The 22,391-nt window shown below is 41.7% G+C and overlaps 1 protein-coding gene across 1 annotated transcript in view; it reads left to right on the top strand.

The window, feature by feature from the left end:
• Window positions 1–22,391, top strand: part of CFAP263 (cilia and flagella associated protein 263) — a 32,165-nt gene that overhangs the window by 5,336 nt on the left and 4,438 nt on the right. Inside the window, exons 4-7 of the mRNA XM_004431662.3 lie at window positions 6,890–7,045; window positions 7,823–7,903; window positions 11,679–11,834; window positions 16,399–16,506. Coding sequence (XP_004431719.1) covers window positions 6,890–7,045; window positions 7,823–7,903; window positions 11,679–11,834; window positions 16,399–16,506 — 501 coding nt within the window. The remainder of the gene's footprint in view (window positions 1–6,889; window positions 7,046–7,822; window positions 7,904–11,678; window positions 11,835–16,398; window positions 16,507–22,391) is intronic.

Raw genomic sequence — 22,391 nt, 5'->3', positions numbered from 1 at the left:
AGATGTGACTGGTTAATATTTTGGTGAATATCCTTCCAGATATTTTTTATATTATATTGTATTATATTATATCATATCATATGTTATAATGTAATTTTAAGTAGATAAACAATATTTCAGATGTGGAAATACATATTTATAGAGATACCTGAGGCCATGTTTTTGTTTGTTCAACCCCTTTTAATGGATACTATAACTTTTTTGAGGCATGCTTTTTTTTTTAAGTATTTTATTGAAGTCATATGAAGTAATTTCAGGTGTCTATTACTATATATCTGTTTCTGTATAGACTGTGTCATGCTCACCACCAATAGTCTAGTTTTTATCCGTCACCATACTTACCTGCCCCTTTACCCCTTTTGCCTACCCCCCACCCCCGCCCCCACTTACCCTCTGGTAACCACTAATCTGTTCTCTTTATCCATGTGTTTTTTTATCTTCCACATATGAATGAAATCATATGGTGTTTGCTTTCTCTGTCTGGCTTATTTCGCTTAGCATAATACTCTCAAGGTCCATCCATGTTGTTGCAAATGGGATGATTTTGTATTTTTTTATGGCTGAGTAGTATTCCATTGTATACATACTGCATCTTCTTTATCCATTCATCATTTGATGGGAACTTGGGTTGCTTCCACATCTTGGCTATTGTGAAAAATGCTGCAGTGAACATGGGGGTGCATAAATCTCTTTGGATTATTGATTTCATGTTCTTTGGATAAATACCTAGTAGTGGGATAGCTGGATCCTGTGGTATTTCTATTTTTAATTTTTTGAGAAATCTCCATACTATTTTCCACAGTGGCTGCACCAATTTGCATTCCCACCAGCAGTGGGAATTTTCTTTTCTCCACATCCTCTCCAACATTTTTTATTTTTTGGCTTGTTAATTATAGCCATTCTGACAGGTATAAGGTGATATCTCATTGTAGTTTTGATTTGCATTTCACGGATAATTAGTGATGTTGAACATCTTTTCATGTGCCTGTGGGCCATCTGTATATCTTCTTTGGAAAAATGTCTGTTCATATCCGCTGCCCATTTTTTGATCAGGTTGTGTTTTTTGTTGATGTTGAGTTGTATGAGTTCTTTATATATTTTGGAAATTAACCCCTTGTTGGATATATGATTTGCAAATATTTTCTCCCAGTTGGTAAGTTGTCTTCTTGTTTTGTTCATGGTTTTCTTTGCCTTGCGGAAGCTTTTTAGTCTGGTGTATTCCCATTTGTTTTCTTTTTCGTTTGTTTCTGTTGCCTGAGTAGACAGGGTATTCAAAAAGATGCTGCTAAGACCGATGTCAAAGAGTGTACTGCCTATATTTTCTTCTAGGAGTTTTATGGTTTCACATCTTACATTCAAATCTTTAATCCATTTTGAGTTGATTTTTGTGTATGGTGTAAGATAATGGTCTACTTTCATTCTTTTGCATGTGGCTTTCCAGTTTTCCCAACACTATTTATTGAAGAGAGTTTCCTTTCTCTGTTGTATGTTCTTGGGTCCTTGATCAAAGATTATTTGTCCATAGATGTGTGGGTTTTTCTGTGCTTTCAATTCTGTTCCATTGATCCATGTGTCTGTTTTTGTGCCAGTACGATGCTGTTTTGATTACTGTAGCATTGTAGTATATTTTAAGTATAGTTTATTTTCAAGCTTTGTTCTTTTTTCTCAGGATTGCTTTGGCTATTTGGGGTCTTTTGTTGTTCCATATAAATTTTAGGATTCTTTTTTCTATGTCTGTGAAGAATGTCATTGGGCTTCTGATTGGGATTGCACTGATCTGTAGATTGCTTTAGGTAATATGGACATTTTAACTATGTTTATTCTTCCAATCCATAAGCATGGAATATCTTTCCATTTCTTTATGACTTCTTTGATTTCTTTCAATAATTTCTTATAGTTTTCAATGTATAGGTCTTTCCCCCTCCTTGGTTAAATTTATTCCTAGATATTTTATTCTTTTTGTTGCAATTGTAAATGGGATTTTATTCTTGACTTCTCTTTCTGCTAGTTCATTATTAGTGTATAGAAATGCAACTGATTTTTATAAGTTGCTTTTGTACCCTGCACCTTTCCTTTAGTTGTTGATTATTTCCAATAGTTTTCTGGTGGATTCTTTAGGGTTTTCTCTGTATAGAATCATGTCGTCCACAAACAGTGAGAGTTTTACTTCTTCCTTTCCAATTTGGATGCCTTCTATTTCTTTTTCTTGCCTAATTGCTCTGGCCAAAACCTCCAGTACTATGTTGAATAGGAGTGGTGAGAGTGGGCACCCTTGTCTTGTTCCTGTTCTCAGAGGGATGGCTTTCAGTTTTTCACCATTGAGTATGATGTTGGCTATGGGTTTGTCATACATGGCCTTTATTATGTCAAGGTACTTTCCTTCTATACCTATTTTATTGGGAGTTTTTATCATAAATGGGTGTTGGATCTTGTCAAATGCTTTCTCTGCATCTATTGAGATGATCATGTGATTTTTATTCCTCATTTTGTTAACGTGGTGTATCACATTGATTGATTTATGGATGTTGAACCATCCCTGCATCCCTGGTATAAATCCCACTTGAGCACGGTGTATGATCCTTTGAATGTATTGCTGTATTCAACTTGCCAATGTTTTTTGAGGATTTTTGCATCTATGTTCATCAGCAATATTGGCCTATAATTTTCCTTGTTTGTGTTGTCCTTGTCTGGTTTTGGTATCAGGATGATGTTGGCCTCATAGAATGAATAAGGAAGCATTCTGTCTTCTTCAATTTTTCGGAATAGTTTGAGAAGGATAGGTATTAAATATTTTTGAATGTTGGGTAGAATTCTCCAAAGAGGCCATCTGTTCCTGGACTTCTGTTTTTTGAGAGGTTTTGATTACTGTTTCAATCTCTTTACTTGTGATTGGTCTATTCAGGTTCTCTATTTCTTCTTGATTCAGTTTTGACAGGTTGTATGAGTCCAAGAATTTATCCATTTCTTCTAGGATATCCAGTTTGTTGGCATATAGTTTTTCATAGTATTCTCTTATAATCCTTTGTATTTCTGTGGTGTCCATTGTAATTTCTCCTCTTTCATTTTTAATTTTATTTATTTGAGCCTTCTCTCTTTTTTTCTTAGTGAGTCTGTTAAAGGTTTGTCAGTTTTGTTTATCTTCTCAAAGAGCCAGCTCTCAATTTCATTGATCCTTTCTATTATTTTTTTAGTCTTTATTTCACTTATTTCTGCTCTAATTTTTATTATTTCCCTCCTTCTGCTGACTTGGGGCTTTGTATATTCTTCTTTTTCTAGTTCTGTTAGGTGTAGTGTAAGATTACTTATTTGAGGTTTTTCTTTTTTGTTGATGTAGGCCTGTATTGCTATAAATTTCCCTCTTGGTGCTGCTTTTGCTGCATCCCATAAGAGTTGGTATGTTGTGTTTTCATTTTCATTTGTTTCTAGATATTTTTTTATTTCTCCTTTGATTTCTTCATTGATCCAATGGTTGTTCATTAGCATGTTGTTTAGTCTCCACATATCTGTGACTTTCCCAGCTTTTTTCTTTTAGTTGATTTCTAGTTTCATAGCATTGTGGTTGGAAAAGGTGCTTGATATGATTTCAGTCTTCTTAAATTTATTTAGGCTTGCCTTGTTTCCCAATATATGATCTGTCTTTGAGAATGTTCCATGTGCACTTGAGAAGAATGTGTATTCTGCTGTTTTGGGATGGAGAGTTATATATATCTCTATTAAGTCCATCTGATCTAGTGTTTCATTTAAGGCCACTGTTTCCTTGTTGACTTTCTATCTGGATGATCTATTCATTCATGTAAATGGGGTGTTGAGGTCCCCTACTATTATTGTGTTGCTGTCAACTTCTCTGACAGGTCTGTTAATAGTTGCTTTATATACTTTGGTGCACCTGTGTTAGGAGCATGTACATTCATAAGTGTTATGTCCTTTTGGTGGAATGCCCTTTTATCATTATATACTGCCCCTTTTTGTCTCGCATTGTCTTTTTTATCTTGAAGTCTGCTTTGTCTGATATAAGTATGGCAACACCTGCTTTCTTTTGCTTGCCATTGTCTTGGAGTATCGTCTTCCATGCTTTTGCTCTGAGCCTATGTTTGTCTTTAGAGCTGAGATGTGGTTCCTGGAGGCAGCATGTTGTTGGGTCTTGTTTTTTAATCCATGCAGCCACTCTGTGTCTTTTGATTAGGGAATTCAATTCATTTACATGTAGAGTGATTATTGATATATGAGGGCTTGATACTGCCATTTTATCTCTTGGTTTCTGGTTGTTCTATATTTACGTTATCTCTTTTCCCTTGTATTTCTGACTGCCATTTCAGTTTGATTGTTTTCTGTGATGGTTTTCTCAGTTTTCTGTTTATTTATGATTTGTGGCTCTGCTCTGATTTTTTGGTGGTTACTATGAAGTTTGTATAAAAGATCTCGTAGGGGCCGGCCCCGTGGCTTAGCGGTTAAGTGTGCGCACTCCGCTACTGGCGGCCCAGGTTTGGATCCTGGCGTGCACCAACCCACTGCTTCTCGGGCCATGCTGAGGCCGCATGAGGTTTTGGGGAAAAAAAAAGGGAGGGGGATTGGCAATAGATGTTAGCTCAGATCCGGTCTTCCTCAGAAAAAAGAGGAGGATTAGTATGGATGTTAGCTCAGGGCTGATCTTCCTAAAAGAAAAAATTTAAAAAAATAAAAAAATAAAAAATTAAAAGATCTCATAGATGAGATAGTCCATTTTCTGATAGCCTTGTATCTCCATTAGCCTAAGCAGTTTCCGTCCACTACCTCTTCCCCTTCTGAGTTATTGTTGTCACAAATTATTCTTTTTTGTGTTGTGAGTTTGTGACTAAATTGAAGTGTTTATAGTTATTTTTGATGCTTTCCTTCCCTTTATCTTTTATGTTATAATTAAGTGTTTACTGACCTATTCTGTTGTAGAGCTGCAATTTTCTGATTTTATCTGTCTGTTTATGTCCTTGCTCAAGGTTTTGTAAAGCTTTGCTTTTTAGGGCTCCTTTCAATGTTTCTTGTAAGGCAGGCCTAGTGGCAATGAATTCCCTCAGCTTTTGTTTATCTTGGAAAGCTTTTATTTCTCCAATGTATCTGAAGGATAGTTTCTCTGGATAGAGTACTCTTGGCTGAAAGTTTTTGTCTTTCAGTATTTTGAATATATCATTCCATTCTCTCCTAGTGTGTAAGGTTTCTGCTGAGAAATCTGCTGAAAGCCCGATAGGGGTTCCTTTGTAGGTTATTTTCTTCTTTCTTGCTGCCCTTAATATTTTTTCTTTGTCATTGACTTTTTTTAAAAATTTTATTTATTTATTTTTTTCGCCAAAGCCCCAGTAGATAGTTGTATGTCATAGCTGCACATCCTTCTAGTTGCTGTATATGGGACACAGCCTCAGCATGGCTGGAGAAGCAGTGCGTTGGTGCGTGCCCGGGATCTGAACCCGGGCCGCCAGCAGCGGAGCGCGCGCACTCAACCGCTAAGCCACAGGGCCGGCCCTCTTTGTCATTGACTTTTGCCAGTTTTAATATTATATGTCTTGGAGAAGGTCTTTTTGCATTGATGTAATTAGAAGTTCTCTTGACTTCATGTACTTGTAATTCTAGTTCCTTCCCCAGGTTTGGGAAGTTCTCTGCTATTATTTCTTTGAACAAGCTCTCTGCTCCCTTCTCCATCTCTTCTCCCTCTGGAATACCTATAATCCTTATGTTGCTTTTCCTAATTGAGTTGGATATTTCCAAAAGATTTTCTTCATTTTTTAAAAATCTTAGTTCTCTCTCCTCCTCCACCTGAAGCATTTCTATATTTCTATCCTCTAATTCACTAATTCTGTACTCTGTAATGTCAGCTCTATTTTTTATGGTTTCTAGGTGTTTTTGGTTTTGTTTTTGTTTTTTGCTGAGGAAGACTCGCACTGAGCTAATATCTGTGCCAGCCTTCTTCTATTATTTAGTATGTGGGCTGCCAGCACAGCATAGCTGCTGGTGGTGTAGGTCCACGCCCAGGAACTGAACCCAGGCTGCTGAAGTGGAGCATGCTGAACTTAACTGCTAGGCCACTGGGGCTGTCCCCTAGATTATTTTTTATTTCATTAATTCTGTTTTTCATCTCCATAATTTCTGTTTGGTTTTTTTTTAGAGCTTCAATCTCTTTGGTGAAGTATTCCTTCTGCTCGTTAATTTTATTCCTGAGCTCATTGAACTGTCTTTCTGAGTTTTCTTGTAACTCGTTGAGTTTCTTTATGACAATTATTTTGAATTCTCTGTCATTTAGATTGTAAATTTCTGTGACTTCAGGATTCGTTTCTGGTGACTTGTCATTTTCCTTCTGCTCTGAAGTGTTACTGTTGTTCTTCATGGTGTCTGGTGAATTGATCCTTTGCCGGTGCGTTTGTGGTAGCATCAGGTTGCAGATTCCACCTGCCATTGCTGGGAGGGAACAGGAGCTGTGTTTTCTGATCCTGCCCTGTCTGCTGGAAGTTGTGCAGGTAGGGCTGCCCTGTGTTTGTGCAGGCTGGCCGCAGCCACTTGGCAGTCTTGTACTCATGCACAGGTGGGGCCTCTGTGCTCTGCTGGTGGGTCACTCTCATGTGGGCGGGGCTGCTGCACTCAGTGAGGGACCAGCTGTGCTGCTGCGCTTGGTGGGTGGGGCTCCTTCACTGAGGCTGAGCTGCTGCCACTCAGTGGGGAGCATTCCCATGGGTGGGGCCACCACAGCACAGTGGGCACTCCATAACATTCATATAGTAAATTTGTATCTTAAGGACATCTTTCTAAGACTAAGAACAACCATTATGCATTGGGACATGGAGAGGCCTGAGAACTTAGGTTTCCTTAGAGGGATATATCCTTGAGAATTTTTGGGAACTCTGTTCTCTCTTTGTGCTGACTCCCCCAGGCTATCATTGAGGAAGCGGAAATTCGATGGACTGAAGTTAAGCGAGCAGTGAATGAGTTTGAAAAAGATATTCTAAAAAACATACCCAAGAAGAAAGGGAGTATTTTGGCCACTCAGAAAGTGATGAAGTACATTGAGGATATGAACCGCCGGAGGGTGAGTTGGCAAGAAGTCAGAGCTTAGAAAGGGAGAATAGATTCATAGAATGACGACATAAAAATGATCCATGTGAGGCAGCCCTGCTCCATTTGGTCCACCATAACTGTTGCCTACATATGCAGATTTTTTGCATCCCCCATAGTATGTGTCTTAAAATGTAGGTTTATCAACGCTAAAATCAATAAGGCAGGATAAATATTAATAGTATCTCAGATCGACTTCCTTTTTATTGTTGTAATTTGTTTCAAGATCTGATATATTTTCTTGAGAAAGGTGTGAGCCTGTCTAGTCAAGTGACTGCATGGAGTGTGGCAGGCAAACCTCAGGCTCTTTGAGTTCCATTATTATAAGGATGAGACATAAAATGCTCCTTCACTTTTAAAGATGTTGTAGCGTGTCAAGCTTTGGATCCTGGAGATCAACAGGGTTACTAACCCCAACATGTTATAAGTAATAAAAATTATGTAAACTACCAAGAGAATAAAAGACCAAAGAATCATAAGATCATTTTGTCAGGAAAGGCCCCTATACCAAAATTATCTTGCCTCTAAAAGCAATAGAAAATTTGCATGGAGCAGACCCAGTTTCCTCTGCTTCTTGGTCATGAGTGAGATGCTATGGCAACACCAGCTTGGCGAGATGTAAAAAGACCTAAAAATAAATGACTGAATGTTAGGGCTCAAGGTTTGGTTTGCAGCCCCAGACCTACCAACTTTTCAAACCAGCAGGGAAGAACAAGAGAAGTAGATTAAATTTTGCTTTTATTTTTTTTAGGACAATATAAAGGATAAATTACTTTTGAAAAATGTGTCTCTCAAAGTCCAGAAGAAAAAGATGCTTTTACAATTAAGGCAGGTATGTGGCATTTTCTCTTTTTTTTAAGGTTACTGTGGTAGGTAGAACAATGTCCCCCCAAAGATGTCCACATCCTAATTCCTGAATCTGTGAATATGTTACCTCACATGGCAAAAGGATGTTGCAGATGTGATTAAATCAAGGATCTTGAGATGGGGAGATTATCTTGGATTATCTGAGTGGGTCCAGTGTAATCACAGGAGTCCTTATAAGAGGCAGGCAGGAGCATGAAAGTCAGAGAAGATGTGATAACAGAAGCAGAGATCAAGTGATGTGCTTTTAAGACAGAGGAAGGGGTCATGAACAAAGGAATGCAGGCAGCCTCTAGAAGCTGGAAATGGCAAGGAAACAGATTCTCCTCTAGCACTTCCAGAAGGAAGGCAGCCCTGCCAACTCCTTGATTTTAGCCTAAAGAACCATTTCAGACTTCTGACCTCAGGAGCTGTAAGATAATAGATTTGTGTTGGTTTTAAGTCACTGAGTTTGTGGTGACCTGTTATATCAGCCATAGGAAACTCATATGGTTACTGTGCTGGCAAATTTGTAGATGGAGTTGGCTTGAATTTAAAAGACCCTCATGACATCCTTATTGACCCTCTTGGGGAATGTGGCCTAAGTGGCACAGTAAGAGTGTACTTGGGTGAGTCTTTGAACAGCTGACCCTGAAGGCTCCTGATTAAAGGCAGACATGGCACAGGGCCTCTAGAATGTGATTACATGGCACCGTCCTCTCCTAGCTCAATATTTTTATTATTAACGAATATATGGGCACTGATGGCATGTTGATCAGAGGTAGCCACTGACAATGACACAAAGTTGGGCAGGAGAATTAATGTGTCTGGGACTATTGCTTGATTGACTTGGGATCTCAAAAGACTCAACAAGCTAGGACAGCTCTAACAACATGAAGTGACTAAGGTCAAATGTAAGATCCTCCGCTTTGATCCCCCAAAGCACAGGTACCAGATGGCTTAGCCATAGGCTACCTGATAAAGTCAGCTCAGCTGGAGGCGATGCTGTGGCCCAGGCTGCACTCAGAGAATCACTGCCCCACCAAGAAGAGGGTGGTCCTGCTCCATTCTATTCTGAGTAGGTCGACCTGGAGCATTGTGTCTCAGGGAGAGCTCCATGCTTGAAAGAATCAGTAAACTAGAGGCCACAAAGAAGAGGGAGCTGGAGAGCAAGGGGAGCAGACAGCACGTCAGAGGACCTGGGAATGGTGAGCCCAAGGAGAGAGGGCCCGGGAGGGCCATGCTGCTGTCTGCAAGTGCTCTGGCCTCTGTAGCAGGAGAGGGCCCCATGGGTGGCACTAGGGCCAAGGGTGGAAGTGTCAGCGAAGGAGATTTGAGTTCAGTGTAAGAAAGAACGTGGCCTCAGTGGAGCTGCCAGTGAGAGAGATGAGCTGCCTCCAGATGGTGAGTTCCTGGTACTCTGAGCATCATGCAAGCTCAGGCATCCTAAAGAGGAGTTTTAAGCGTGAGATGGGGAGTAGATGGATGACCTTTAACCTAAAAGTCATTGCTGCGCGGAGATGACACTGATGTGGGTCCTGCCCTCACGAGCTCACAAACTAGCAGGGAGTGGTGATGGTGAGAAAAGGCGCGGATGTGTAACTGCACTACAGAGGCTACAGCAACAGGGACCATAGAGCTACAGCCTCCAGGGGCTCAGTGGAGGGAGGGAGTACCCCCCAGAGTGGAAGACAGGTTGGGAGCATTTGAGCTGGAGGATGGGTCATACTGGGGATTAAAGAAATTGTTGTGGGAAGAAGATGCCTCCCAGGAGGTAGTACAGCGTGAGTAGAGCACGGGGATGGGGAACAGGCCCCGAGTTTGGCTATTGCCTACCACAGTGTAAAATGGCACAGACCTTGTGGGACAGGTAAGATGGGGCCGGGTCAGGGAGGGAACCCCATATACTAATACATATACCTGCAATGTAGAAATGGCATGTGATCAGAGGGGAATTTATGGACTGCTTGTACTGGGTTTTCCAGGTTAAAAACCACTTTTATTTTTATTTTGTTTTATTTTATTTTTATTGAGGTAACATTGGTTTATAACATTATAAAATTTCAGGTGTACATCATTGTATTTCGATTTCTATGTAGATGACATCATGTTCACCACCCAAAGACTAATTACCATCCATCACCGTACACATGTGCCCTGTCACCCCTTTCACTCTCCTCTTTCCCCTCTTCCCCTCTGGTAACCACCAATCTAATCTCTGTATCTATGTGTTTGTTTGTTGTTGTTATTGTCTATGTATGACTGAGATCATACGGTATTTGACTTTCTCTGACTTATTTCGCATAGCATAATACCCTCGAGGTCCATCTATGTTGTTGCAAATGGCAAGATATCATCTTTTTTAATGGCTCAGTAGTATGCCATTGTGTATATACCACATCTTCTTTATCCATTCATCCCTTCATGGGCACTTAGGTTGTTTCCAAGTCTTGGCTATTGTGAATAATGCTGCAATGAACATAGGGGTGCATATATCTTTAGACATTCTTGTTTTCCCGTTCTTTGGATAAATACCCAGCAGTGGAATAGCTGGATCATATGGTAGTTCTATTCTTAACTTTTTGAGGAATCTCCATACTGTTTTCCATAGTGGCTGTACCAGTCTGCACTCTCGCCAGCAGTGTATGAGAGTTCCTTTCTCTCCACATCGTCTCCAACACTTGTTGTTTCCTGTCGTGTTAATTATAGCCATTCTGACGGGCATGAGGTGATATCTCATTGTAGTTTTGATTTGCATTTCCCTAACAATTAGTGATGTTGAGCATCTTTTCATGTGCCTGTTGGCCATCTGTATATCTTCTTTGGAAAAATGTCTCTTCAGATCTATTGCCCATTTTTTAATTGGCTTGTTAGTTTTTTTGTTGTTGAGATGTATAAGTACTTCATATTTTTTGAATATTAACCCCTTATCAGATGTATGGTTTGCGAATATCTTCTCCCAATTGTTAGGTTGTCTTTTCGTTTTGTTGATGGTTTCCTTGGCTGTGCAGAAGCTTTTTAGTTTGACGTAGTCCCATTTGTTTATTTTTTCTGTTGTTTCCCTTGCCTGGTCAGACATGGTATTTGAAAATATGGTGCTAAGACCGATGTCAAAAAGAGTACTGCCTATGTTTTCTTCTAGAAGTTTTATGGTTTCAAGTCTTACATTCAAGTCTTTAATCCATTTGGGGTTAATTTTTGTGTATGGTGTAAGATAACGGTCTACTTTCATTCTGTTGCATGTGGCTGTCCAGTTTTCCCAGCACCATTTATTGAAGAGACTTTCCTTTCTCCGTTGTATGTTTTGGCTCCCTTGTCGAAAATTAGCTGTCCATAGATGTGTGGGTTACAAACAACTTTTAACCCACTTCCTACTCTTCCTTCACATTCCTGTTTAGGCACCAACTCCCCATGGGAAGCCTTTCCTGACCCAGCCTTCCATTCTCTCCTGGCCTGCCTAAGGGGCTTCCATGTGCCCTCTGCCCCTGCATGTCCCCCTACCCCACACTGTTGAGTAAATACCTGCAACTGTCTGTGAACCATCATTGAGTGTGTGCTCTTTAAGGCCAGGGAGTATCGTATTTACTCAGATCTCTATCCCCAGTGCCTAGCACCATGCCTGGCACCAAGCAGATACCCACTTGTGTTTGTTGAATGACTGAATGATAATTGACTTCCAATATCTCACCCAGAGTTGCAAGGTGTGAGCCATACATTCAGAGGCCACAACCTCACATCATTTCTTTCTTCTTTCTGAACTGCAGAAGGAAGAGGTGGGTGAGGCCCTCCACGAAGTTGATTTTCAGCAGCTGAAGATTGAGAATGCTCAGTTTTTAGAGACGATTGAAGCAAGGAACCAAGAACTGATCCAGCTAAAGCTGGCATCTGGAAACACCCTGCAGGTCCTCAACGCATACAAAGTAAGGTCCGCCCCAATGTCCAGGTCCCCAAGGCTTCCCGCACCCCCACTTCTGGCCGCAGCGAGGTTCCCCTGCAGCACTGCAGTTTCCCAGAGAGCTTGGGTGCCCTTCACTCTCCCGCTGCTCCCTGATTGCTCTTGACAAAGCCATGCCTGCCAAAATTCTCCAAATGTTCCCACGACCCTAGCTGTGCATTAGAACCACCCAGGAGCTTTTTCTTCTTTAAAAGATATACAGACACTCTAGTGCCAACCTGACCAATTGAACTAGGGGGTGAGGGCCATGCTTGTTTTTTTTCCCAGCTCCCCAGATGATTTTTATGCACAATGAGTGTTGAGAACTAACCACACTTAGGGCCCCGTTTAATTTAGGCGTATAATAAGCACTTCCCTGCTTAAAAGCCTGCAAGGGAAAACCATCTTAGCTATAAGTCAGAAAACTACTAAAGAATTCCTCATCCACACAGAACACTTCCAGGAGAGAAAGAGGCGCTATTAATAACTAAGCAGGGACTATGGGCATGAACAGGGCCTGTCCCCGGCAGACCAGGCTGTCCAGTCACCCTGCTAGCAACCGTCTAATGTGGAGGTCAGCGAACTGCGGGGCAGTGCAGCCCGCCCACTGGCCCGTGAGCTAAGAATGCTTTTACAGAAGAACATTTGCAGCCGATTTGATAGAGAACATTACCCTTGAAACCCGATTAAGCAAAATTGGTTTCTCCCCCTGAAATTTCATTCTTCTCATTAGTAGACCTGTATTCCAAGATATTGTGCTTAATTATTATATTTTGAATTTCATCAATAAAACATTTGTGGAAATTGATTTTCCTCTTGTTAATTTAAGCAACTACATAATATTCTCAATTTTGCCTCTTGGCCTGTAAAGCCTAAAATATTTACTCTGTGGCCTTTTACAGAGCAAGGTTGGTGACCCGTGGGCTAGTGCCCAGGTGGTGACATTCTTAGGTAGCTCACAGGTGGGCTTGTTTTGGCTCACACGGTGTCATTTAAAAATGTGAACGTGTTTAGACTAGGGTTATGTTTGTCCAACATTTGCCTTTTACAAATGAAAAACCTGAGGCCCGAGGAGGCAGAGGAGTTGCCAGATTCAAAGCAACAAGTTTGTGACAGAGCTGGGACTCCTAATCCAGTGTGTGTCCCACCCAACCCAGCTGCCTTCCCCGGCGTAGAGTGTGTGGACAACATTGTGTTGGCACTCTGAAATTCATGTGTCATAACGTCCAATAGACCATCCACTTTGATCTTACCTCATCAGTAGTTAGCTTATCCTATCACTGTTATTTCAAGATGAAGCCAACCCCCGTGCCTCCCAGGCCTTGTTGGCTGGAGAGCTGGGCAGTACGTGGGTACATCAGCTTGGACCTTGATCTTATCCTGCAGAATCAACTAAGTAGCACTGGCCTGTCTGGTCTCCTGGGGGAAAGCCAGGGGTTTGGAGTGGACTACAGGTTTGTAAAATGGAACTGCCAGGTCCAGGGCTTGAGCTCTTTAGGACGGGTCTAAATGTGCCGTGCGGATTGTCTGCGATCCCCGAGCAGCAGCGACACAGGCCACAGTGGGCGGAACGAGAGCCATTCCAGTCAGAATCCTGGGGGCCATCGTGCTGTAGGCCTGTTTCGAATAATAGTAAGCAGATGGTGGATCCTGGGAGGAGACGCCCACAGGAGTCCTAAGGTGGACATGGTGAGGGGTGGAGAGAGAAGCAGGCTCACTTCTTCCGTGTCTCAGTTCTCAGGTCTCCTAGGGGAAATGGAGGCAGAACAACTGGGAGTAGTGGAGTCAGGCCTCACCTGGGTTTGAGTAGGGGCTGCACTGGGGACCCTGGGCGTGACGCTTCACCTCTCGGAGGCAGGTTTTTGTGACTCACCCCCAGGATGGAGCTCCCGCTGGTCTGTGCTGTGTCCCTGGCACCGAGGACAGTGCCTGGCCAGAGCAGGTGCTCAGCCGCTCTTGTCGAGTGAACTGCTAGCGCTTCAGGTGTGTTTAGGGGATGAGGGTGGCAGGAGGGGCCACTTTCATATAAACATCAAACATCCAAGTACGAGACCCCGCAGAATGACTTTTCCTCTATCATCAAACATACTGAGTGCCTACTGGATGCCAGGCACAGGGCTACATGCTGAGGGTACAGCCGTGAAGAAGACAGACACGGTCTCTTCTCTTCTGTGAGTTTTGTGAGTGAGCCTCAGTCAGGGGGGCACCTTCTTCTCTGGCTTTTTGCCCTCAAGCCCTGCCTGGTGGAGTCTGGTAGAATATAAGCTTGTGACTGCAGCTGTGATGTGTCACTCTTAACTGACTGTAAGCTAGTGATCTGGTGCCTTGTGGGTAGAATTCTAAGATGTCCCCCAAGACTCCACGCCCCCTGGTGTATACACCCTGTAGAATCCCCAGAACTGTGGACAGGACAGGGTCTGTTATTAGGTTGTGTTCTGTTGTATGATTATGTCATATAATATAGCACAGTTGACCTTAAGATAGGGAGATTTTCCAGGTGGGCCTGACCTAATCACATGAGCCCTTTGATGAGATTGGGTGCCTTCAGGGTGATATGGTGGTAGACCACTTTGAAAGCAGAGAGTTTTCTCTGGAAGAAGATGTCGGATCTGCAGCATGAAAGGGATTCTCTGGGTGAGAAGTTCTCCATTGCTGGCTTCAAGATAGAAGGACCACATGGAAGGGGTCTGAGGGTGGCCTTGAGGGCCACCTCCTGCTGACAACCAGAAAGAAAATGGGGACCTCAGTCTTAAAACTTCAAGAAAATGCATTCTGCCAACAACCCGTGAGCTTGGAAGAGGACCCCAGCCCCAGATGAGACCCTCAGTTCTGGCCAGCACCTTGATTTCAGCCCTGTAGGACCCTGGGCAGAGAATCCAGCCACACTGTGCCTGGACTTCTGACCTGTAGAAGCTGTGAGATAATAAATGTGTGTGCTTTAAGCCACAAAATTTGTAGTAATTTATTACACAGCAAGAGAAAGCTAATACGTGCCTTTTCAGAAGTAGCCGCCTCAAGTGACCAACGTCCTGCTCGGAATCACAAATATCTCCCATCACACCTTTGCGAAGGCCCCGCCCACCAGAGCCAGTGACGCCTTGTGGTTGCCCTAGTTCCCTTCTTTCCTCCCGTGACTCTCTGAAGTTGTGGGTGAATGTCTTCCCTCTGCCCTCCTGTTCTCCCACCTGAACTGCTGGTTTGCAGTGAAGTCCTGCCCGCCTCCCCTTCCCCACAGCTGACCCCTCAGTCTGGTCTCTTATCTACTCTTGCTTTCCTAAGCAGAGCACTTTCATGCAGGACATGGAGCAGGACATGAGCCTTAAGAAGGGAGGATTGGAGAGAGGAGGAGGGCACCCCAGGTGCCCTAAGGTCCCCCAGGCAGGTGCCTCCAGGCTTTTCTGCTGGTCTAAGATTTGATACCCTGGGGATCACCCCAGCACCCTCCTCCCCCACCCCCAGCTCCTTTTAGACCTTCCTCTCCTAGGCCTTTCCTTAGCTTGGAATGTTCTTCTCTTCCCTTTCACCTAGATATACTCGACTTAACCTTTCAGCTCTTTCCCGCATCCCTTCCCCCAAGGAAACCTTCTTGACCACGTCCTTGTGTTTTCAGTGCCTGGCACTGATGCAGTTTTACATTTCTTCTTGCCCCTTCATCCTGGCTGTGAGCCTGCCTCTTGGTAGCAGGACCTACGTTGTTTTACTGACCAGTGCCTGGTTTAGGCTGGGTGGGTTGTCAGGGTTTGTTGAGTGAGCTCCCTGAAGTCACTGACTCCTGTCCCTTGGCCCACTCCTCAGAGCATATGCCAACTCCTCTAGGCTGACTCTTCCCCACTGGGAGACAGAGGTCCAAAGGGGGCTAATCTAAGAAGCAGGGACTCGGGGAGAGCTGGTGAAGGGCAGCAGCAAATGATGCAACGGGAAGCTGTGGGGCACCTCCTGCAGAATTCCTCCCACACCAGAGGCCCAGCCCCGATAGGCATTAGAGACAGTGGTGGAGCCCGGGGGCTGTGCAGCCACATGCCTGGGTTCAAATCCTGGCTTCCCCTTGTCTCTGTGACCTTGGGCAAATTGCTTCACCTCCCTAAGAGTCAGTTTCCTTCCCTGTAAAGTGGGGATGGCAGTGGCTCCTACTTCACGGGGCATGTTTCCCTCTCCTCTTCTGAGGGAGGTAGTAATGGCAGCTGTTTGCAGAGTTTTCTCCATGTGTCAGGCACTGTGCTCAGCACTTTACCAGGATTATCTCCTTTAAGCCTCTCCACAACCCTACGAGGTGCCACTGGGACTTGTTCAGAGTTTCTCCTATAAGTAGAGGGGGTAAGATTTGGGTCCTGGTTGTCTGGCAACTCTTCAGGTGAGCACAAGACTCCCGAGGTCCTCTCCTCCCCTGCCACTTAGGCACCAGGATTCTGAAAATCTGGGAAGCTGTGAGAAGGGCAGGCCCAAGTTCCTGGATGGTCCTGCATTTCTCCTGCTTGATAAAGAGCTGTCTATCCTTCTACAGTTCTGAGTGATCATCTTTGCTCAAGACTTGCTGCGTCGTTATATTTCAGAGCAAGCTACACCGAGCAATGGACACGTCCATCAATCTGAGCAAGGAGCTCTTGCTGCGAAATGAGTTACTTGAAAAAATTGCAAGAGAAACCCTACAAGTAGAGGAGGTAGGAGAGGGTAAAACGTGCCGTTTCTGGTGTTTGTCTCCTTCTGTCTACAAGGGCTTGAGTTCACCGAGATCTAAGCCACCTTGGTTTTTGTCTTGAAAAGCTTAGGCCATAAAAATCAAAATAGCTCTGGGCCACCAAAGGAGGAAGTGGTACCAGGAGACTCACAGTCCAGTGGTGTTGCCTTTCACTGCTGGGTTATGTTCTAGAGTCAGCTCATAAGAGAAAAATCATGTAGAGTCCAAATCACCCTCAAGAATTTCTTAAATGACCCATAAAATACAATATCCAAAGTGTTGTGTGTATAACCTCACAAAAAATATATAATGTATGTAATAATGTAACTGATATGAGAAACACACGCCAAAATATAATTTTCTACATAAAGGAGAGAGAGAGAGAGAGAGCTCGTTATATACATAACTCCAAATTGGTACAGTGGATGCTCGGACGGCAGACCTGTGACCTCTGTCCTGCACCCACTCCAGGGCCTACGGTCACTGTGTGAAAAGATGTGTGGTATCATCTGAGTTCCCTACATCTACGTTCTGATCTAGTGCTCTCATCCTTTTGCTGAATTTTGTTGAATTTCCACAAGTTAAATGCACCTAGGATGTGATTCAAAGAGGACTTTTTTGAAAAGAGGGAGAGAGCACTGGACTTGTAGTCAGAAGGCCTGGCTTCAGGTTTGGTGTTGCCAGTTTCTAGCCTTGAACAAGCCTTTTAATTAGACAGGACTCAGTTTCTACATCTGTGAACTGGACGTCACAACCCTTGTTGTGGCGATCAGATAGGACCACGTATAGTGATACTTTGTCAACCTCTAAAGCCATTAGTACAATTATTAGTGTCATTGTCTTGAATGGGCCTGAAGTGTCCCTGGCAGTGTGTGTTGCCCCAAACCTACGTACAATGGCCAAAAAGCCACAGGATTATTACATCTGACTCAGTTTTGTTGTGGTTTCTGCATCCTATCCTTGATAGAGAACCAATTTGCTCTGCAAAACAGCTGGTCTCAGTACACAGTGGCTGGTGACCAAGTTATAGCAAAAAGTCTCTGTGCAGAATTTCTGTGATCCTTGTTTGTTTGTGTTGATATTCATTAGAGTAAAAGTAAAATATGAAATCAATTTTTAAAAGCCTGGCATTCGCTGCTTAGTATGTTTAGTTTTCTTGTTAACTTTTTTTTTAACAGCTCTATTGGGATATAATTCACATACCATATAATTCACCCATTTAAAGTGTACATTTTAAGGGTTTATAGTATATTCATAGGGTTGTATAACCATCAGCACAATAATTTGAGAAAATTTTCGTCAACCCAGAAAGAAACCCTGTACTCATTAAGAATCCTTCTCCATTCCTCATCTCACCTCACTCCCACCCTCTAGCCCTAAGCGACCACTAATCTACTTTCTGTCTTTGTGAATTTGCCTGTTCTGGACATTTCATATAAAAGGAATCATACAATATGTGGTCTTTCATGACTGGCTTTTTAAATTTTAATAATATTTTCAAGATTCATGTTCCAGCACATATCAGTACTTTGTTTCTTGTTATGGTTGAATAATATTTCCCAGTATGGATATACCTCATTTTATTTATCCATTCATCAGTTTGATGGACATTTGGGTTGTTTCTGCTTTTTGGCTGTTATGAATAATGTTTCTATGAACATTCATATAGAAGTTTTTGTGTGAATGTATGTTTTCTTTTCTCTTGGACATACAGATAAAAGTGGAATTGTGGGCTATATATATGGTAACTCTATGTTTAACATTTACAGAAACTGCCAAACTGTTTTGCAAAGCGGCTGCACAATTTTACATTCCCAACAACAACGTATGTGTGAGGGTTCCAATTTCTGTACCACTTCAACAACACTCTTTATTTTAAGGGTTTTTTTTAATGACCATCCTAGTGAGTGTCAAGTGATATTCATTGTGGTTTTGATTTGAATTTCCCTGGTGACTAATGACGTTGAGCATCTTTTCATGTGCTTCTTGGCCACATATCTATCTTTTTTGGAGCAATGTCTATTCAAGTCCTTTAGCCAGTTTTTAATTAAGTTATTTATCTTTTTATCATTGAGTTGTAAGAATTCTTTGTGTATTCTGGATTCAAATCCCTTATCAGATATATGACTTGCAAATATTTTCTCCCATTCCATGGGTTTTCTTTTCACTTTCTTGATGGTATTGTTTGCAGCACAAAAGTTTTTCATTTTGATGAAGTTTAATTTATCTATTTTTTCTTTTGTGCTTGTGCTTTTGGTGTTATAGCTGAGAAACCATTACCTAACCCAAAATCATGAAGATTTACTCCTATGTCTTCTTGTAAGAGTTTTATAGGTCTTATATTTAGGTTATGATACATTTTGAGTTAGTTTTGTAAATGGTGTGAGGAAGGGGTCCAAAAGCTGAAAGAACAAAGTAGATGAAGTGTGTTCATAGAGTTTCTTATACTAACCTTCCTATTCACCATTTGTGTGGGTCTCTCCATTTCCTCCTGTGGATTTGAGTTACCATCTGGTGTTATTTCCTTACTTAAATACAGCCTCATTTCAGCCTGCCTCCTTCATGCTGCTGTCGTCAACTATATTACATTTTTATACGTATAGGCCCCAAATACAATTATATACATATTGTTTTATGAAATTGCTTTTTAAATCAGTTAAGAGAAGGAGAATATACAGTTATGCTGTCATTTATAATTACCTTTGTGCTATTTATTTTCTTCACATGGATTTGAGTTACTGTCTGGTGTCACTTGTTTTCAGCCTGAAGAATTTCCTTTATAATAATAAGGCAGATCCACTAGGAATGAGTTCTCTCAGTTTTTGTTTATCTGGGAATGTCTTTATTTTTCCTCCACTTTTTAAAAATAAACTTTTTATTTTAGAACTGTTTTAGAAAATTGTGAAGATAGTACAGAGTGTTCCCAAATACCTCACACCCAATTTCTGCTATTATTAACATCTTACATTAGTAGAATACATTTATTGAAACTAATGAGCCAATACTGATACATTATTATTAGTATTTACGATTAATATTACTTATGTTTCCTTAGTTTTTACGTGATGTCCTTTTTTCTGTGTCAGGATTCCATCCAGGATACCGCATTACATTTAGTGTCATGTCTCACTAGGTTCCTCTTGGCTGTGACAGTTTCTCAGACTTTGCTTGTTGATGACATTGACAGTTTTGTGGAGTGCTAGTCAGCTATTTAGTAGAATGTTCCTCAACTGGGACTTGTCTAATGTTTTTCTCACGATTGGACTGGGGTCATGTGGTATTGGGGTGAAGACCACAGAGGTAAAGTGCCATCTTCATCACATCATATCAAGGGAGCGTACTGTCAAATGACTAACCACTGCTGATGTGAACCTGGATCAGCTGGCTGAGGTAGTGTTCTACAGGTTTCTCCACTGTAAAGTCACTCTTTCCCTCACTTTCCACACTGTACTCTTTGGAAGGAAGTTACTATGTGCAGCCCACACTTAAGAAGAGGGAGCTATAAATTATTTGGGATTCTTCTTCATGGGAGATTTGTCAATTCTGCCCATTTATTTATTTTTAAAATCATTTATTTATAGCAGTATCAACTCATGGGTATTTATTTTCCACGTTGGGTTATAATCTAATATTATTTATTTTGTTGCTCACATTGTTCAAGCTTGGCCATTGGGAGCTCTTTTAGTTGGCTTTTGTGTCCATTTGACATATCCCCATTTTTGTGGGTTTTTTTTTTTTCTTTTTAGCACTTATTTCCTTTCTGGCACTAGAAGATGCTCCAGGCTCTTATATATTTCCTGCCCAAGTCCTAGAATTAGCCATTTCTCCAAGGAGTTCTGGTTCCTTTTATTTGAGAATAGCATTAGAAACCAAGATCTGAGTGTGTTCATGGCTTGCTTTCATTTTTGAAAGATAGTTTTGCTAGATATAAGATTCTTGGTTGACAGTTTTTTCCTTTAGCACTTAGAACATGTCATCCCACTGCCTTGTGGCCTCCTTTGTTTCTGATGAGAAGTCAGCTATTGATCTTATTTGGCTTCCCTTGTATGTGGTGAATTGTTTTCTCTTGCTGCTTTCAATATTTTGTCTTTGCCTTGTCAGTCAACATTTTGGTATGTTGTGTCTGTGAGTGGATTTCTTTGCAGTTATCCTGCTTGGAGTTTGTTGAACTTCTTGGATGTGTAGCTTAATATTTTTCATCAAATTTGGGACATTTTCAGCCATTATTTCCTCGAATATTTTCTCTGCTCCTTTCTCTTTCTGCTCTCCTTCTGTTACTTCCATTACATGCATGTTGATACACTTAGTGGTGTTCCACATTTTTCTTTGTTCTTTTTTCTCTGTGTTTTTCATGCTGCATAATCTCTATCAGTTTACCTTGAAGTTTACTGATTCTTTCTTCTGCTGGCTTAAATCTGCTGTTGATCCCCTCTAGTGAATTTTTCATTTTGGTTATTGCATTGAAAAGACTCTAGATTTTCCATTTGGTTCTTTTTTTTTTTAATAATTTCTACCTCTTTATTGATATTCTCTATTTGATGAGACATCATCATCATATATTCCTTTAATTCTTTAAACATGGTTTCCTTGGTTCTTTGAACATATTTATAATAGCTGCTTTGAAGACTTTTTCTGCTAAGCCCACCATCTGGATTCCCTCAAATGCAGTTTGTGTTGCCTGCTTTTTTCCCCTGTGCAGGTCACACTTCCCTGTTTCTTTACCTATCTTATAATATTTGTCAAAAACTGGGCATCTTAGATAATATATTGTAGCAACTCTGGACACTAATCCCCCCATCCCTTTCTTGGGCTTGTCATTGTTTTTGCTTGTTGCTTGTTCAGTGATTTGCCTGGACTAATTCAGGCTATTTTTCCTGCTGTTAGTAGCCTCTGATGTTGCTCCTCAGAGGTGCAGCCTCAATCATGGATACAATCTCCCTGACAACCAAGGATGATTAGTGTTTCAGCTGAGTTCTCTCTGACTGTTGCATCTTCCAGGTAAGCTTTTGGCTGGTCTACCTCTGTTGGTATCACATCTAGGCATTAGCCTCCATTAATTGCTGGCTGATTGCTCTATTGCTTTCAGCAACATCCTGAGACATTAATTGCTCCATATTCTGATCCAATTAAAATCAGGCCCCTTTGCAGGAGCAAAGTGTTGCCAGTCTTTGAGGCTTGCTCCAACCCTAAGAAAGCTCTTCTTAATGGTCTTTCTCTGGTTTTGTTAAACATCTAGCTGGTGTACTGTTTTGCTTGTTGCTACTAATATCATGGAACTACCAGCTTCCTCTTAATTGCTCACCCCAAAGATCTCCATTGTTTTCCACAAAGTACTTAGGCATGAACAGCCCATAGTTTGTTACAAAAAGTCAGTCCCTTTAGGCAGCATCCTAGAGCTCCCTGTTTTACAGCCTCACCTCTTGGGCAAAACTTTTGCACTGGAGCTGGGGGTGCGAACAGTGGCCTGCCTTTCCTGTAGTTTTACCCCTGCTCTCCAAGTGGGGTGCTGGGCCGGGATTGCCATCCTTGGTCTTCTCAGCATGTCCTTCATAGCTGTAGTACTTATTTCTTAATGCCTTGGTTCTTGCTATTTTATTATATTTTATCTTAGGTATTCTCTAATCGTTATCCTCACAAGAGTGTCCACTGATGGTTCTGGGTACATCTTTAGGTCTCCCTTCAGGTGTATGTCTGTGCTAGACATTGTAGGTATCCACTGAACCTTTCTTGACAAGTTTTTATTGCATTCTGACAAGTTAATAAAAAAATAATTTTGTTGGATTGCTTCAAAGTGAATTAAAACCACTTCTCAAACTAGAAGGCTCAAACCAGTCACCTGGGGATCTTGTTATAATATAGATTCTGACT

Source organism: Ceratotherium simum, chromosome 30 (genome assembly GCF_057802395.1).
Source record: "Ceratotherium simum simum isolate JZ-2026a chromosome 30, ASM5780239v1, whole genome shotgun sequence".
Classification (NCBI taxonomy): domain Eukaryota; kingdom Metazoa; phylum Chordata; class Mammalia; order Perissodactyla; family Rhinocerotidae; genus Ceratotherium; species Ceratotherium simum.
This window is presented reverse-complemented; position numbering and strand designations above follow the sequence as displayed.